This window comes from Myotis davidii, unplaced genomic scaffold (assembly GCF_000327345.1).
Source record: "Myotis davidii unplaced genomic scaffold, ASM32734v1 scaffold456, whole genome shotgun sequence".
NCBI classification, from domain to species: Eukaryota; Metazoa; Chordata; class Mammalia; order Chiroptera; family Vespertilionidae; genus Myotis; species Myotis davidii.
Window position 1 is genome coordinate 1,177,279 of NW_006287375.1, and position 18,757 is coordinate 1,196,035.

The 18,757-nt window shown below is 53.4% G+C and overlaps 1 protein-coding gene across 1 annotated transcript in view; it reads left to right on the top strand.

Moving 5' to 3' along the window:
- Positions 1–18,757, top strand: part of ACSL6 (acyl-CoA synthetase long-chain family member 6) — a 43,827-nt gene that overhangs the window by 6,514 nt on the left and 18,556 nt on the right. The window contains exons 2-12 of the mRNA XM_006759162.2: positions 2,543–2,763; positions 5,785–5,899; positions 6,558–6,622; positions 6,888–6,989; positions 7,873–7,972; positions 8,516–8,694; positions 9,753–9,785; positions 11,065–11,116; positions 14,576–14,649; positions 16,684–16,761; positions 18,640–18,757. The exon at positions 18,640–18,757 is cut by the window's right edge and continues 15 nt beyond it. Coding sequence (XP_006759225.1) covers positions 2,543–2,763; positions 5,785–5,899; positions 6,558–6,622; positions 6,888–6,989; positions 7,873–7,972; positions 8,516–8,694; positions 9,753–9,785; positions 11,065–11,116; positions 14,576–14,649; positions 16,684–16,761; positions 18,640–18,757 — 1,137 coding nt within the window. The remainder of the gene's footprint in view (positions 1–2,542; positions 2,764–5,784; positions 5,900–6,557; positions 6,623–6,887; positions 6,990–7,872; positions 7,973–8,515; positions 8,695–9,752; positions 9,786–11,064; positions 11,117–14,575; positions 14,650–16,683; positions 16,762–18,639) is intronic.

Consider the following 18,757-nt stretch of genomic DNA (forward strand, 5'->3'; position numbering starts at 1 on the left):
ACTCTGATGCCAAGTTTCATATTGATATCATTTTGAGTATTGCAACCATATTAATATAAAGACATATTTTAAAACAAAGACATATTTTTGTAAATGCCATTTAACAAAGAAAAATCAACCAAAAAAAAGAGTTCGCGTGTCATAGGTTCGCCATCACTGGCTTAGAGCCTGTGAGCAACTGCCAAGGACCAGGGACTGGTGATAGAGAAGTTCCAGGATTTTCTTTAAAACTTTTGGAACCATATAGCTGAGCTTTTAAGGGCTTGGCAGGGACTTCTTGGGGCTTGTCTTCTCAGCCTTTTGAGTTAGTTTCGCCCATTAGATAAAACGTCAGTCAGCTCAGGGTCCAACCCGAGTGCTTGTGGGATATCTGATGGGCCTGTCTGTGACTTGGTCTCTTCATCTGCATCTTAAGGAAGTAAATGTCCCAAGGAAGCAAGGTGGCCACCTGGCCAGGACCCTCTGCAGAGCAGTTTGCCTTGATGAATTCACTGTGGTCCATAGCTGAGCCTCTGCTTTGCAGATGAAGAACCTTGATTTGATCATATGCCAGGAGTGGTTCATTCCTCAGAACTGATCTAGCTCAAGGAGGCTGCTGGTAAAACTGGATTTCTGGCTCAGGAATTCAGAGAGACGCTCTGGCTGGCTAAAGGCTCACTTTCTCTGCTCTCTAGGAGCACCCAGAGCCTCTGGGCACCCCGGATTCAGGCAGCCACTGTACCATCAGTAGAGCATAAACTCCTGTGGGGCCACAGTGCCTGGGCCCAGCCACCTCTGCCCAGTGCTTGGACCAGCCTGGCTGAGCAGCCACCTTGGTCTGACAGGCAACCCCTTAGCCATCTCTTTAGTCCCAGCATGCCTCTAACTATGCCAGATACAGTATAAGGAACTTGACATGCCTGAGTGATCCTACCCTATTTTAAAGAAGGGCAAGTGAAGGTCCAGAGAGGTAGAATATGCTCAACCTTGCGTAGCTTCTAAGTCAGCGGTTCTCAACCTGTGGGTCACAACCCCTTTGGGGGTCGAACAACCTTTTCACAGGGGTCGCCTAAGACCATCAGAAAACACATATATAATTACATATTGTTTTTGTGATTAATCACTATGTTTTAATTATGTTCAATTTGTAACAATGAAAATACATCCTGCATATTAGATATTTACATTACGATTCATAACAGTAGCAAAATTACAGTTATGAAGTAGCAACGAAAATAATTTTATGGTTGGGGGTCACCACAACATGAGGAAGTGTATTAAAGGGTCGCGGCATTAGGAAGGTTGAGAACCACTGTTCTAAGTGAAGGAGGAGGGATTTGAACCGAGGAACTTTACTCACTTTCTCAGCAATGACTTTGCACATCACTGACTTCATCTCTGGTGTGGTGATGTTACCATTTAGCACAAATACCATTTATTGGTGTTCAGCAGATCTCTGCTCCCTCGTGAGTCAAGCAATTGCTGTTTGGCTCGTATCCCCTGGCTGCAGAGTGGCTGCTGGGTTTCTTATTGTTTTCCAAGAAGGGAAACCACAGCCATGCTTCCAAAGGTCAAGGGACAATGCAGAGGGTGCCTGTGGATAGTGCATGGCAGCCTGGAGCCACCTCCTCTCTCCCCTCTCCCCCTTCACCGCTCCCTCCCCGCCCCCCAGCCCAACCCCTTCTAGGCCTCATAGGACTGGCAGACCTGTAGATGTCATGCAACTGCACCTCTCTGTCACCTCCTTTTTCCTCTGGACATTAGCTGATGGGCTCCCAGGGAGGACAGCACAGGTGGGGACAGCTGTGCCTCCTGGTGCTTGCTCTGAGGTAGTACAGAGCCACAGTGCACAGTGGTCAGCAGCCTGGGGCTAGCAGAGCAGTGGCTGGGCCCCACTCCAGCTTCTCATGATGCTGGGTGCCAGCATCACCTCTGGCCCTGGTAGGTCTTTGGGCCAGGGCGTGGGCCCGGGGAGACCCCGTTTTGTGTCACCCATAGGACCCTTGGCAGGGAGGTGTCAGGGCTAGTGTGGGCTCTGGGCCTTGTCTTCTCTGTCTTCCTCAGGTCAGGGCCTGGGGCTAGGAGCTTTGAGATGGAGTGGAAGGACTCTGTACCCCTTCAATCTGGGCACTATACCAGGCGTACTCACAGCCGTCTGCTCTCTCCACACCCCAGGAGCAAAGATAAGCAAAACACTGTGACCACACAGCAGAGGCAGAGCACCTGGGCCCCGGGGCTCAGGAAGCATTGACTCCAGAGCTGTTAGAGCCCCTGGAAGATATGGAAGCAGCTCTCAGCCATGGCCCAGGGCGTGAGCATATGGTTCTCAGGAAAACTGGCTGGATGACTGACTGTCAGGTGTGACTGCTAAGTGTTCCGGCCTGTCGCCTTCCAGGCATCCAGCTTCTGGGTATACTGTGCTGCACCAGGAGACTGTACACGCCACTAGCCCGGGGCCTGCCCCACAGTGTATTTGGCCAAGATCATTGTGTCACTTGTGATCCAAGACAGGTGGGAGGACACACCCAGACCTTCTCCCTCACCCGCCTCTTGTTTCCTGCAGAATTCGTTCTCTTGCTTCTGGAGAAGATGCAGACACAAGAGATTCTGAGGATGCTGCGGCTGTCCGAGCTGGGCGACTTGGGCCAGTTCTTCCACAGTCTTTCAGCCACCACCCTCATGAGTATGGGCGCCCTGGCCGCCATCCTTGCCTACTGGTTCACTCACCGGCCCAAGGCCTTGCAACCACCGTGCAACCTCCTGATGCAGTCAGAGGAAGTGGAGGTGAGCAGGGTTCCAGCAGTCAGCTGTGGAAAATAGTGGGCAGAGGACAGGCGTCGCAAAGGTAGAAGCCAAAACTGTGGCTTATTGGACCTGAGATGGCTCAGAGAATCGTGATTTCCCCTCGTCGCCGGCCAGCAAGCCCCATTGGCCTTGGGCAGGGTCTCCTCCTAGATGCTCCTCTGCCTCTCCCAGACTTTCAGCCTTGGGCAGAGCCTTGACCTCGGCTTCTGCTTTGCCTCGGCTTCTTGAATAGGGGCCGTGGCTCATTGGTGCCTCAGTAGGAGACCTAAGCAAGTTCTCAGGTGGCTGGCAGGCCAGTTCCCTTCCAGACTCTCCCGGTGCCCAGCCCTGGTCTGCTGCCACGACCCAGAGCTGAGCCCACCCTAGCACCCCGCCCTCCCGGGTCACACAAGATGAAGAAGGTACAGTGGCCCACCCTGGACAAGGGTGTTCTAAGCTCAGTCCAGAAGGACCAGTGATATTTATTTTTCTATTAAGTTTATGGGATTTATTTTGCCTTTAATAATTTGCCTTTTTCTGAACTTTAACTCTATACATTTTGAATAGATAAGATATTCACACAGTTCAAGAAGAACAAAGAAACACAAACTGAAAAGCTTCCCCCGTCTTCCCCTAGCCTCCCAGTTCTCCTCTCCTGAGAACTATGTTAACAGTTGTCCGTGAGAGAATGTATAGGTATCCACTCCCTTTTTAATGATATCATGCTGCATCCACTGGCTTTTTTCTCTTGATGGTACATCTTGGTGAGCATAAACATGGCAGAGTTTTGCCTGGTGGGAGAGGGCAGAGATAGGGCCGGGACCTCTGGGCACTTTCTAGCAGAAAGAATGATGTGTGCAAAGGTACAGGTGTGTGATAATGCAGGTGTGGGCTGTGGGAAGTGGTGATTCTTATGGGATGGCTGGGCAGTGGAGAGAGGCTGTGGATGGGCTAGCAGAGTGATGACAAGAATGGCCTTTGGTGACCTTGGGTTTGAAGGCTGACTGTACCTCTCACTAGCCATATGGTCTTGGCAGTGTGTTAACTCTCTGAGCCTCAGTTTCCTCCACAGTCAAGTGAGTAATAAAAAGAGCATTGCTTCCTGAGGCTGTGGTAGGATTTGCTGAGATGATACAGAGAAAGCACTAAAACGAGTTGTTTTGGGTAAGTTTAGAATGACAACTCACCTGGACAGGCCAACAAGGCCAAAGTCACATGAACTGGGCAGGGACCCGGGGTGGGGGGGCAGCATGGACTTATTTTGGGTCTTCAGTAGTAGGGACAGTTTGTGCCATGGAAGGGTAACTGTGGCAGAGGCAGGTGTGAGGAGGCAAGTGGGTGTCTGGGCTGGAGGTGACAGTGATCTGGATAGGGTCTGGATGGGGAGTGGCCCTGGCTCAGTGTGGGGGGCCCACATGGGCACAGTGTGTGGAAGGCCACCCTTCCTGGAAGACTGAGCCCTCCCTTGCCTCTCACCCAGGAGCACAGAAAGCCAGCGTGGGTGCAGTGCAGTAGGCAGAGGAGAAAGTAGGAAATGAGGTAAGGCGGGCCCAGATCATATAGGGCCTGGTAGCATTTACTGTGTGCTACAGAGTGAGAAACATAATTTGGATCGTATCACTCACCCCACCTTAGAGTCCTCCCCTGGTCCACATTGCCCTCAGCCCAAAGGCCAGACTCCTTGCCTTGATCTGCAGTCTCTCTGGCCTCCATTTATCACTTGGAGCTCCTCGAGTTGCCCACCGTTTCCCAAATGCACTTGTGTCTCCTGCCCACTGCATTTGCATTTTCACTTGCTCTTGGTCTGGCAAGTCTACCATTTCCTGCTCCTCATTCTGCCTCTTATGCCTCCTTCAGAACCCAGCTCAGCAGCCGTTCCCTGACACACACACCTGAACCTCTTCTGTCCCTGGCGTGCTCTCTTGCTCTGTCCTTTTTGTCACCTGATTGCTGTCCAGGTCTGATGGCATTTGTCCCCAGCTTCCCTCGTTGGTGGGCCTGGTGCTCAGGAAGCAGACACCGACCAAGCAGAACCTTCCATTACAAAACAGTTGAGAACTGCCTGTGGTTTTGAGTTTGGCTGTCTTATGGCTCTCACAGACATTTTTCCTGAGACCTGATGTTTCAAAAGATGGCGGGCCATGGGTCAGCCCAATGGAGCCCAAATCGTGCTCAGAGAAGAGATGGAGCTGTGGTACTGAAGAGTTCTGGGTTTGGGGAGTCTGAGGAGGGGTGGCAGGGTGGCAGGGGAGGAGGCACAAGAGGCCAGCTTCTCTCCCAGGACCTCACTGCTCTGTGCTCTCCACAGCCTCCTAGGCCACTCTGTTCCTGGGAAAGTAGCTTCAGCTAGTCCTCAGAAAATTCACTGTTATATGAATGACAGATGGCGTTCAAATGATTCTTAACCTAGGGGAATAGCAGCAGCAGATGATGGATGGGCTGAGGGGGACACCTTGGCAGGTTTGATCATGAAGTCAGGGATTGTCTAACTCTAGCCAACACTCTCTGCTCCATTTATGAATGGAACATAGGTGGTATGAGCAGCCAGTGAAATTCTGGACATTTGTATATGCTGACCTGGTGTGTGGATTCTGTGTGTGTGTGTGTGTGTGTGTGTGTGTGAGAGAGAGAGAGAGAGAGAGAGAGAGAGAGAGAGATGAGTATTTATTCTGGACATTTGTATATGCTGACCTGGTGTGTGGATTCTGTGTGTGTGTGTGTGTGTGTGTGTGTGAGAGAGAGAGAGAGAGAGAGAGAGAGAGAGAGATCAGTACTGGGCCTGTGTGCACGAGCCTGTGTTTGTGTGTGGGTGCATACAGGTCAGGTGTGTACAAGCCATGTGTACGTGAACTTGTATATAGGTTGTGTGTATACAGTCCAAGTGTGTATGAGTGCACAGAGCATGTCCCAGCCACAACTGGGTGTATATCCAAGCTGTGTACAGACTGGTGTATGCTGGTGCCCTCTCCTCAAGCCTCTGCCTGCCTCAGCCAGCTTCTCTTGCCTGTGCTTGGCTTGTAGGGCAGTGGTGGGGCCCGGCGATCCGTGATTGGGGATGGCCCTCAGCTGCTCACCCACTACTACGATGATGCCAGGACCATGTACCAGGTGTTCCGTCGTGGGCTTAGCATCTCAGGTGAGAGGGACCATTGGGGTGTGGAGGAGCTGCGGCAGGTGGGGGTGAGCCAGCATGGTGCCAGGGGCATGGCAGATGAATGGTGCCAGGTTCAGAGAAGAGAAGCCACTCTTGGCCCTCTGCCCATCCAATCAGAGAAGTAGCTGCATTATGTGGCCAAAGGGTTGACCTCAGCTTTGTTCCAGCCCCAGGACTAACTGACCTTAGGCGGTCGCTTAGCCCATACTCTGTATCTTCCATTGGCAGCCCCTGGGGAGCCTTGGACCGCCAGGCCACTGGCTGGGCATGATTCTGAACCCAAGCCTCTGAATGTCTGGATAACCCAGGGTTGAGCCGAAGGGAGGTGGTTGCAGAGAGGCAAACTGCCACCTCTGCCCGTGGCCCCAGGTCTCCATGTTCTCTGGGGCTGCATCACACAGGTCATGGTGGGAACCAGCCCTGTGCCAGCCCCCATTCCTGGACCTCTCTGATCCCCAGGGTGATGCCATGCTTGTGTACTTTAGGCCTTCTGGGGGTTCAGCTGGTCAGATAGGCAGCTGTGGGGAGGAGTTCATTTGGCCCATGGACCACCCCACACTATGGGGTGTCCATTTGGGTGTTTGCTGGCACCTCCACCCTACTCTCCTCCTTTGCACAAGGCCTGCTTCTCTCTCTGCAGGGAATGGACCGTGTCTTGGCTTCAGGAAGCCCAAGCAGCCTTATCAGTGGCTGTCCTACCAGGAGGTGAGTGATAGAGGACAGGCTCCACTCTGTCTGCCCTCGCAGGCCTGGCACTTGAGGGGCTTGCAGGCACCCTGCTGGGTCTCAGAAGGTCATATTTTCCTTGCCTGGCCTGTCTGCTAGACTCCTGGCAGCAGCTCACATGGCTGCCAGTCACCTGCGTGGGAAGTTGGGGAGGTCTCTCAACCTGTAGGAGTCCTCCCTGGGGGTCTCCTTCCCCTGCTGAAGACTCCTTGCTTTCTCATCTCTTCCCCACATCCGTGTGCAGGTGGCCAACAGGGCTGAATTTCTAGGGTCCGGACTTCTCCAGCACAATTGTAAAGCATGTACAGATCAGTTTATTGGTGTTTTTGCACAAAATAGACCAGAGGTGAGTATCGACCTCGACTGGTTTAAAAAGTATCGATGGAGTAGGGGGTTGGGCCCTGCTCCCACTGTTTGTAGGGCCACCTGCTGCTCCCGTGGCTTTGTCCCTAATCAGGGATGGACATCCCAGCCAAGCTCCATCCGCACCCCACCCAGTCCAACACGCAGCTGCTCCCTGAGCCAGGGGAAAGGAAGAACCTGGGGAAGAAGCCCATGCCAGCCCTGGAAATTAGCATGGGGTTGTTTGGGTCCCAAAATTTCCTAGAGCAAGCATGGTCTAGAACAGCCGTGGGCAAACTACGGCCCACAGGCCGGATCCGGCCCGCGGAGCCGAAAGAGCGGAGGGTTCTCTTGCTCTCCCCTCCGCTCCTTCACCAGCACCAGTGTTAACATGTATTAGTTCACACAAACACTCCATCCATGCTTTTGTTCCGGCCCTCCGGTCCAGTTTAAGAACCCATTGTGGCCCTCGAGTCAAAAAGTTTGCCCACTCCTGGTCTAGAACAAGGGTCCTCAAACTTTTTAAACAGGGGGCCAGTTCACTGTCCCTCAGACCGTTGGAGGGCCGGACTATAGTTTAAAAAAAAACTATGAACAAATTCCTATGCACACAGCGGCGGCAAAAACACCCGGCGGGCCGGATAAATGTTTTCGGTGGGCTGCATGTGGCCCGCGGGCCGTAGTTTGAGGACCCCTGGTCTAGAAGGCTGTGCATGAGCAGGCACAACCCATTGGCCTCTTGGATTCCTTGCCACATGCAGAGGCCCAGAAAAGAGCCCTCTCATCGTAGGATCTAGAGCAAGGACCCTGGTTGCCACGGTTTCAGGGCAGTACAGCCCTCCTATCTGCTCTGTGTTCTCCCACCCCTGACCCACCTGTCTCCACAGTGGATCATCGCAGAGCTTGCCTGCTACACGTATTCTATGGTGGTGGTCCCGCTCTATGATACCCTGGGCCCTGGGGCTATCCGCTACATCATCAACACAGGTGAGCCCACCACTGCCCCTCCCTGCCGCAGGCATCCAGCCCCTGGCCACAGCCTCTCAGGTTATGCCAGTCGTCTAACACTAATCAGAAGCGTTTTGCTTCTACTCTCAGAGAGCACCAGGGCTTCCACCTTGGCCCCTGAGTGGCTTCCTGAGTCCAGCTGCTCCCGTTTAGACTTCACCACCAGGCTCCTTCCACAGGGCCTAGCTGCCAAGAAGGAGCCTCTGCACCAGCCCCCACATGGGCTGCCTGCCTCTGTGGGTCACTGAAGCTTCGGGCAGATGCTGGTGGTGGTAAATATCTCAAGCTGACCCGGCATGATAGGGGCTGAGCCAGCAGCAAAGGGCTGCTTGGAAACCACTCTAGGAGGTGCCGTGGCCTTCTGCCCTTGGCTCCATCCAGCCTCCATGCACATAAGACAGAGGGCCTGTCTTGCCTGTTTACTTACACACCAGCTGTGGCACCCATAGCCCCTGAATCTGGTGCCCAGCATGTGCTGCTGGCCCACAGTCACAGCCTGACTCTCTTGGATGGTCCCTGCAGCTGACATCAGCACCGTGATAGTGGACAAACCTCAGAAGGCCCAGCTCCTGCTGGAGCATGTGGAGAGGAAGACGATTCCAGGACTCAAGATGATCATCCTCATGGACCCATTTGAGGAAGCTCTGAAAGACAGAGGGCAGGAGTGTGGAGTGGTCATTAAGTCCATGCAGGCTGTGGAGGTGAGGGCTGCTTCTGTCTGAGCTGTTTGCTGAGCTGTTTGCTGGGCCAGCGTAGGCCTCCCCACTCCCTTCAGGCCCTGCGCAGTAGCAGCTGAGCCCAATTCTGCCCTATGGGACCTAGGCCCCTGGGTCCTTCATTTGGCCACCAAGCCAGAGTTGCCAATTATCTGCCCCTCGGGTAGATGCCATGGGCTGTCAGGCCACTTGAGGGTTGAGACAGAGCAGGCTGCACAGGGCTGGTGGTGGTTGGTGGGGTCAGTGCCCACAGGCATCCTCTGGGCTCAGTGGCTGGCACAGTTAATGACACAGGCACACCAGGGGAGTGCTGGTGTCAGCCTCCCCATTTCCAGCTAGCTGCAGCCATCATCTGCCTGAGCCTGAAGACTATAGACCTGAGGTCTAGGAGTCATGGAGAAGTTCTTGAAATGTGTCCCAGACCCCTAGCAACCAGAAGAATCAGTTTTTCTGTGTGTGGCCTCCCCAGAGATATCAGCTGGTGCCTGCTTGAGTAACACAGGAAATCCTGGCCTCTAGGGCCTCAGGCCCTGTGCAGTAGCTGCTGGCCCCAATTCTGCCCTATGGGATCTAGGCCCCTGGGCCCTCCAGTTCTCCTCCTTTCTCCCTGCTCCTAACTGTACCTATGTCTGTATACTTGCACCCTCCATGGCTTAGGGGCCACACCTGTGCTGGCAATCCCTATCCACCCCTCTAGGCCTGACTAATCTGGAAGACCAGGCCGCCCAGCCACTCTGTCCTGAGCATGTGTCCAGATGTACCATGGGCACCTCAAGCTGTCTGCCCCACTGTGCATGTGCACAGCCCTGGACTCGCCCTGGGCGTCAGGCCCCATCTGTAATGGGGGGAGGGGGGTAGCCTAAGCCTGGATGTGTATCTGAGGAGAGGCCACTGAGGTGGTGAAATGGGCCTCGTCCAGGCAGAGAATCCTGAACTCCAGGGCTTGGTGCAGGAGCAAGGCATACTGTGCAGTTTGTTTATTTATTTATTTTATTATCAATGACAACTTCTGAGCACTTAAAATCAGTATTTTCCTCCTCTAGGAGTGCGGCCAACAGAATCTTCACGTTCCTGTGGTGAGCTCACCTGCCAGCAGGTCTTGGTTGAGCAGGATGGTGTGTGGGGCCTGTGCGCAGGGCTCAGTAGACAGGCCAGATCAGCAACCCCGCAGTTAATAAGGAATGCCTTCGAGCAACTCAGGAAGTGCCACTTGGAGTGCCCGGGACTTCTGTGGGCGAGGGTCCCCAGAGACCTGGAACAGGAATCTGACATTTGGGAGGAGGAAGAAAGGGCAGCCAGTCCTGGCCACCCTTAGTTCTACAGGAACTTTTCCCTTGTGACGTCTTCCTTTTCCCTTTGAATGTAGTGAACCCCCCAGAGGATGGGATGGACAGAAGCAGCAACAGAACCCATAGCGGACTCTGGGGCCAAGTGGCCAAGTGGCCTCTGCTGTCTTTGTTCATCTTTTCTGTGTGTCTTCCCCAGTGATGTTGCCTAGGGTCAAATCACCAGTGAGACTTGCTGCTCCCTGGAGGGGCTGTTCAGGGGTTTTCAGCTTTCTGACAAGGCCTCCTGCCACCAGCCCTCCTCCCAACGAAGGCCTCCCCACTCCCTTCAGCACCCATGAGCTTTCTCATCCACAGGCCTAAGCAGGTCACAGCCCCGTTTCCCAGGACCCTTCACCAGTAGCCCCTGGTGTGTGCCCACCTCAAAGCCATCGTGGCCCAACCTTAGGGAACTGCTCTAAGAACAGCCTCCAGGCCTCTCAGGCCTCTGCCTGTTTGGGCTAGTTCCTCACCCTCCCTTCATCTGGAAAGATCTGGCTTGTCTTTCAATCTCTATGTATGTCACCTTCTCTGGGAAGCCATTCTCTATGTGTAAGCAGTTGTAGTGGGCTTTTCCCAGTGAGCCCAGGACTCCGTGCCCAGTGCCAGGGCAAGGGCCTGATCAGAGCAGTCTTGGTGACACAGTGGGCAGCTTAGTTCCCTGGACTACACGTTCCATTCTCAAGCCTAACCGCAGCCACTGGGGAGAAAGGAGGGAGCTGGGTCTCATCCACTAGAAAGGTCAGATCTTTAGCTGAGGCTTAGATGTGGCCACTGCAGCCCCGTTCCATCTAGATTTCACCCAGACTCAAGGCAGCAGGACCAGGCGTGTGGTTGTGGGACAGGTGGATGGCCATGCCCCAACTTCTTTTCCCCTTTCCTGGGGACTTGCCTGCCTGCAGGACATGGGCACACAGATGTGCCAACACACAGTACACAGAGGGGCTGGCTGGTGGAGGGGCCCAGGGCCCTTAGTCCCTGGCTCGCCACATCTGGTCTCTTTAACATACATCTCTTCTCACCTCTGCAGCCCCCAAATCCCAGTGACCTCTCCATTGTGTGTTTCACAAGCGGCACAACAGGTAAGCGGAAGCACCCAGGTCACTAGCCAGGGCCACCGGCACCCTTCCCTGGCAGCCTGGTCAGGTGATGGCAGAAGTCTCTGGTGCCCTCGGGTGTGGGCTGAGCCTTGTGCTGTGCTTGGCTGCAGATGTTGGGTCCCTCCTGCTACTCCCAGTGCTTTCTCACACACGGGCCCAGCACAGCGCAGCACAGGATGGCTGGATGCAGATGGGCAGGTGTGGACTGGGAGGCTCGGGGTGGGGCTTGCCACTTCCTGGAGCTGGAGCCAGAGGAGGCTGGGCTGCTGGGTCACATCATTCCTCTATGAGAAGCAGCTCTTACCCTTCGCTTCCTGGTCTTTGCGTCAGGGACTGTGGAAGGAGTGTGGCAGGTGGTGTCCGAGAGCCACTTCCCGGGGGGCTATAAGTCAGTCATGTAAGCCTCTGCCACCATTGTTCCTGGTTTCTCATCTGTGCCGAGGATGGTTAAAGGTGCCAAGTAGGAGATGGGAAGGCGTATAAAAGGGAGTGCAGGTGCTCTGCAGGCTGGAGCTGGTGCCACGGTCACGGCTGTCAGGAAGAGGACAAGGGAGACGAACGCACTGCATGCCTGGTGCTGACAGAGGCACATGTATCAGCATCAATGGGAACAGACAGCGACGGCTTCCTGGGGGAGGCACAATGCGCACAGGCACACCCTTTCACAGTCTGCAGTGCCCCGGTCCCCCGCTCACTGCGCCACTGGCGCCTCAGCACGGCCTGTGAGATGAGCTGCTGGGACTGTCCCAGCAGACACACCAGCAAATGGAAGCATTGGGCCTGTGCCCTGCTCTGCCAACTCCCAGCCCAGTGTTCTTCCCATCGCTGCCTCCATCTCATCTGATGACGTGAGACGTTACTTGCAATGAGCCCTAAATGGGCAAGAAGTTTCTCGCCATCTTTCTCCACCCTGAAGACTGGCCCACCTTGTTGATAGCTCTTGGTGGGCAGTGAACTGGGGCCCCCCATGCCTTCTGCAGATACAGAGCTAAGGCATCCTGCCCATATGGATAATGGTGATCAACATAACTTTATTGAATCGAGATGGATTTTTAAAATATGATTTTTATTGATTTCGGGGAGAGAGGGAGAAATATTGATGTGAGAAACATCATTCGATTGCCTCCTGTATGCTCCCGGACTGGGAATGGAACCTGCAACTGGGCATGTGCCCTGACAGGGAATGGAATCAGCGACCTTTTGGTGCATGGGATGACGCTCAACCAAGTGAACCACATGGGCCAGGGCTCAAGATGGATTTTTACCATTAACTCAAGTGGGCCTGAGAATTCCAACACACTGCTAAGCCCTGTTAGAGAAAAAGTAACACAGCACTCGCTCACCAGGAGCTGGCATCCAGAGCCAACCCAGGATTCAGAAATGCCCTTCAGGCTTATGTTGCTTTGTGTCATGAGTTTCACAACATGAAATTTTGGTGACATGTCACTCTGCCCTGCCTGGGTTAGGGAGCAGGTCTGCTGTGGCCTTTAGCTTTGGGCCCTTGCCATTCAAGACTGCCCTCAGGCTGTAAACAGGTCACTCTGCCACAGATGCTGCCCCGTATCTGGAAAAGAACTTATGGTGCATAAGTGTGCTGCTGCCCATCTGGAGATGACAGGCCTCACATCCAGTGGTTTCCCAGACGACGGGATCAATTGAAAGCTGAGCCGTCCTGCCCAGGCTTTGTGTCTGCAATGTGGTGGGGATTCGCAGGGGGGCGGGGGGGGGAGGAGGGGGTATACAGAACTGGAAAACAGGTGGTGATTAGTGCCACACCTCCCACTCCAGTGGGGTGTCTGGTGCCAGGACAGAGCTGGGCAGTGAGCAGGCCTCTTGCCTGATGTCACCCTGCCTGGCTGCACGCTTGGATTTCCTTGATGTTGGTCTAAGCCTGTGCTGTGCCTCTGGTCATCATCTCCCTGTCAAGCACATGAGCCACACATGTCCTTGGCATCACAACCTGGGCGTGGCTTCCCTTCCACGCCCAGTGTCCCAGCGCCCAGCTTCATCAAGAGCTACGTTGTTCTCTCAGTGGGAGAGGTGGAAAATGTGATCAGAACCTGACATGTGGCTCGTGGTTTTGGTGGTGGAATCATTCTGGAAAGATTTTTCTTCTCGGCCATGATGAGACTTAATTCAGAATTACAAGTGTTCCAAACTATGAATCAGTCCGCTTGCCTGCGACCTCTCCCTTCCTGGCTGGGCTGGCTGCTGGCCTGGTGAGGAAGGCGTGTCCCACCCTTCCTCTCTTCCTGTCGGTGTTCCTCCTCCTCCTCCCTGGCTAGTGAAGGCTCCTACCTTCTCATACCACGTGCAGGTGGGGAGGGTGAATAAGTGAGAAGGGGAAGCCGGGAGATGGTTTGAGAAAGACGTTTAAAACTTGCTCTTTGTTTCATGGATGATTGCTGACTCAGTGTAATGCTGTTCATTTCTACTCACTGGCCCCTGATTACAGCTTTCTGGTGAGGGTTGCAAAATACCATATTGGTTCACTTGATATTTTGGGGGGGACGGGGATTCTGCACACGGCCTGGCCACTCTCTCTTGGAGTTTTACAGCTATTGCATCTGCTGGCTCAGTGGAAACTTCTAGTTTAACATCTTTTGTGCATGGACCAAGTCCTTAAAGCACATAGAAGTCCTCTGAGGTGGGTATCACTGTCCCTCTTTTCCAGGTAAGGAAAGTGAGGAGGGACGGCTTGTTGGCAGTGAGAGGCCAGGCCGGGATTTGAGCCCAGTCTGACCTGCCAGCAGCACACCAGTGTTGTGTCCTCCCTGACATGACATGGTGGCCAAGTCACCCAGGTCCCCAGCCTGCTGGGCCTGGGTCCCCACCAGGCCCCTGGTCCTCTGAGTCAGCCCTGGCTTCCTCACAAGCAGTAGTGACAGGTCATGCCACGAGAAAGCACGGCCATCCATGTCCCATCCTGCCCAGGAGCAGGCAAGAGGGCTGCTTCCGCCCTCTGGCCTCCAGCTTGGTCCGCGCCTGGGCCTTCCAGGTACCGATGCAGCAAGAAGTCTCCCGCCAGCAGAGTTGCTGCAGGTTTCTGGAGACTAGATCTGCTCCAGCCCAGATGGGAGCGTAGGGTGCTGGGAGTATGTGAGGAGACCAGGAGCCGGGAGCCTGTGCTCCCTGAGGGAGGCAGGAGGGTGAGGCTCAGGTCACAAGTGGGCAGTCCTTGAGGCACCCCACCTGTGATGCTGTGTCACTTGCCTTCTGGGCCTAAGCTGCTGGGAGCCTCCAGGCGAGCTTCAGGTACAGGATAAAGGTCCCTGAAGCAGCATACATCTGCCTGCGCCTCCCACAATGAAGGCATTGTGGACGAAAGCCAGAGGCGTGGGTGGACAGCGCTGGGTGTCTGGGACTGCGGACTTGGGTGCTGTTCTCCAGGAGTGGCCCTTGAGCTTCCGAATAATTTGCCTTCTTGCTTTCTCTTTTCAGGGAACCCAAAAGGTGCAATGCTGACCCATGGGAACGTGGTGGCTGATTTCTCAGGCTTTCTGAAAGTGACAGAGGTGAATAAAGTAGACTTACTAATGCAGGTGTCTCGAGGAAATCCTCAAACTTTAGAGGTTTTGGGGGTTTGTTTTCTCCCCTTTCCCCCTACCCCCTCTACCTAATATAATCTGGGCTGCCTTTCACAGGCAGGAGTTTCTATTCTCTTTAGAGCAACCCCACTTTTACAGATGTTTTGAACCCCCAACACTGAAATGATCCACACCTGATACATAACCAATTGATTTCTAAGAGTGCCTAGATCCCAGAAGGAAAAACACATAAATCTGTTTTTGCATTTTGAACTTCAAAAACTGTTCTACCTCTAGTTATGTACGTACCTTTATTTACAAAGTAATCCTATACAATACAAGGCTAACATGCAAATTGTCCCCTTGACCGGGAGTTCGACCAGGGGGTGGGGCTGGCCAGCCAACCTCCCAAGTCTCCTCCCCTGGGCTGACCCCACCCCTCGATTGCCCTGATCAGGGCACCTGTCTGGACCCCCACCCATGCACAAATTTATGCTCCAGGCCTCTAGTCTAAGTTGTTGTTAAAGTAGGCCAGGGTTTCATTCAGTCATTTTGTGTTTAAGGACTACTAAAGTCTGAGAAACGATATTGACTGCTAGTTTATAAGACTGTACTTAAAAAGGTAAAATTTAAAAGCTTGCTATCTTGGCCTGATTGGCTACGAAAGAAGGGCCTTTTCCCCAAAAGTGGTGAGTATCCAAATGACCTACAGTTTCCTTTAGGAGCAAGGAATGTACCTTTTCATATAAGTGAGGCCTTTTTCACCACCGTGGAGAAAAATCACCACCCACACCGTAGCAGATGACAGTATGGGGAGTATTTCCCCAAACAGATATTTATTTGATAGAGCCCTGGTCAGGAGCCATGAGCCATGAGCCAGGGTCCCAGATCTTGTCCAGGTGTCTGCAGAAGGACAGAGAGAGGGGAAGTCCAGCAAACGCAAGCCAAAGGCAGACTCATCCCTGAGCTCAGACCCGCTCGCCCATCCCCGTCCCTGAGGTCAGTCCATCTGTGAGCCGTGGGCTCAGGGGACACAGCAGGGCTCCCTCTCAGCCTTCCCCTTGAAGGCCCTGTTTCCAGGCTGTGGTTTGTGAGGCCTGACTCAACCATCTGTTTGGGGCTTGGCCCTGCCCCCTCCTTTGTTCAGGGTGTGTACCCCAGCCATAGTTGGTGTCCCTCTGCAGTGATGGCGAACCTTTTGAGCTCAGCGTGTCAGCATTTTGAAAAACCCTAACTTAACTCTGGTGCCGTGTCACATATAGAAATTTTTTGATATTTGCAACCATAGTAAAACAAAGATTTATATTTTTGATATTTATTTTATATATTTAAATGCCATTTAACAAGAAAAATCAACCAAAAAAATGAGTTCGCGTGTCATAGGTTCGCCATCACTGATCTAGGGTTTTCTGGGCCCCTTTCTCTGGAAGGACTAGAAAGTGCTGACAAGCCGAGACCTCTGAATGGCTGCCCAGGTGGCCCAGGGAGGCGGGTGACATGGGGCCCAGGGCAAATCCTGCAGCTGTGGGGAGGGGGAAGAGTCTGTCCGGCGCCGACTGACTGGAGTGAGAGGTACAGGCCCTTCCCAAAAGGAGACTTCCCTGCGGAGCTCGGCTCTGCTGGTTTATATGTGCTTCATTTGACTCCTTGCTTCTGCAGATAACCTAGACGCATTGGCGCTGTGACCTAACACTCCGCTTCCTATGCTGCCCTGTCCCTGTCTCTCTTTCTCCTCTCTCTCTCTCTCTTTCTCTTCTTCACCTTTTCTCTTTCTCTCTCTCTCACTCCTTCTCTCTCCTTCGCTCGCTCCTCTCTCGCTCACTCCTTCTCTCTTCCTCTTTTCTTCGCCTTTTCTCTCCCTCCCTCTCCTCTCATTTTTCCCTCTCTCATCTCACCTCTTTCTCTGTGCCCCCCCCCCGCCCTCCCCTTCCAGGACCATTTCTCTTTATTGTTTTATGACTCTCTTGTTGTCTTCCTGTCAGTGTTTCTTTCCTTTCTGTCTCCCATGCCCATCACCTGCAGAAAGTGATCTTTCCGAGACAGGACGATGTGCTCATCTCCTTCCTGCCTCTGGCTCACATGTTTGAGAGAGTGATCCAGGTAAGACTCCCACCTGACTGACCGGGCCTTGCCTGGGCTCCTTCTGTTTTCTTACAGAGTCAGTGGGCTCCCACTTGTGCGGATGTGCACATTTCCTATTTGCCTTTAGCACACATGTTTGAGCGAATGGTGCAGGTAAGGCCCTGGCTTTAGGGAGGCACAATCTGTACCCAGAACCCAGAACCCTAGCAGGGTGTCGCTTGTCACAGGAAGTAGACCTAACCAGCCCTATTCTCAGAAGTTACCACAGGGGTCACAGAGGTCAGAGGATCTTGGCCACCTCACCTGTCCCTCCTGGGAGCATTGCTCCAGGGAAGACCCTAGGTCTGCCCTATCTTAGCTGTGGACATTCTGGGGCTGAGAGAGGCCCCAGCCGATGGCATTGCTCAGGGAGCAGCGCAGCTCTGTGCAGAAGTGCTCTATCACTCCAGCTCTCTGCAGTATGGCTCTGTTTATGGCCAAAACACCTATATTCTATAATAGTGATGGCGAACCTTTTGAGCTCGGCGTGTCAGCATTTTGAAAAACCCTAACTTAACTCTGGCGCCGTGTCACATATAAAAATTTTTTGATATTTGCATCCATAGTAAAACACTTATATTTTTGATATTTATTTTATATATTTAAATGCCATTTAACAAGAAAAATCAACCAAAAAAATGAGTTCACGTGTCACCCGACACGCGTGTCATAGGTTCGCCATCACTGCTCTGTAACTTCCATTACTCAGGAACCCCTAAAAAAGAAAAGGCAGTAAAGGTGGGCAATCAAACTGTCATGACCCCTCAGGCTGTAGATGGGACTGGCGTTGTGACTGGCCCTGAGACAGGCCTAGCGGGGGTAGAGGTATTGGCAGGGTGGGGCTTCACAAAGAATTCTCCCACTTGTGTCACTCCAGGGACCATTGTGTGAATAAATTGTCTTCTAAGCCTCTCCCATCTTGCCTGGGGGGAGATATGGCATATCAGGGCATGTTTTTCAACTTTGCAGACCTAGATTAGAATGCCAGCAGTACTGCGAACTAGTTTGTGACCGGGCAGGTCCCTTTACCTCTCTAAGCTTTGTATTTCTCGCCTATAAAATGGCAATATAAAATCCTGTCTCCCTTATAGGTTTGCTGTGAGCATTAAAGAAAGGAGCATAGCCCTAGCTGGTTTGGTTCAGTGGGTAGAGCATCAGCCTGTGGACTGAAGGGTCTGGGTTAAATTCCAAGGGCACATGCCTGGGTTATGGACTCGATTCCCAGTAGGGGGATGTGCTGGGGGCAGCCGACCAATGATTCTCTCTCATCATTGATGCTTCTATTTCTCCCTCTTCCTTCCTCTCTGAAATCAATAAAAATATTTTTTTAAAGGAGCATATATTAGGCCCCTGGCACACTGCTAGTCCCACTAGCAACCAGCAGGCTCCCCCTTGGCCTCCCTGCCAACATCAGCAGCACGTCCAGTTCTCACGGACACTGATCACCCTCCCAGAGTTGCTGAGGTGTCCCAGGGAAACTGCTGGCTCTCTGAGACCTGAAGCAGACCCAGCCACAGGGTGTAGTGCAGCTCAGAGACCCCTAGGAAGCTCCACCCAGGGTTTGGGAGTGAGCAGGAGGGGCAGGCACAGTGGGATCAGCTGCTCTGATATCTCCCAAAGGCTCCACCCGTCTCCTGCTGCTTCTCCCCGTGCCTGAGCGGGACCAGGTGGGAAGGTGGAGAGGTGAGGGAGGGAGGGTGTCACCTCAGATGCTATTCAGTATCTCATGGCAGCAGCCAGAGCTGGGGTAGCGGGTCATGGGCGCCCTCCACGTAGGGCAGAACTGTGGATGGCTCTGTAGTGCAGCCAGGAGTGCCCGCCCTGAGGGTCTCCTCCCTTCCTGTTCTCCCCTTCCAGTCTGTTGTCTACTGCCACGGAGGGCGCGTCGGCTTCTTCCAGGGAGACATCCGTCTCCTCTCAGATGACATGAAGGCTCTACGCCCCACCATCTTCCCTGTGGTCCCACGACTGCTGA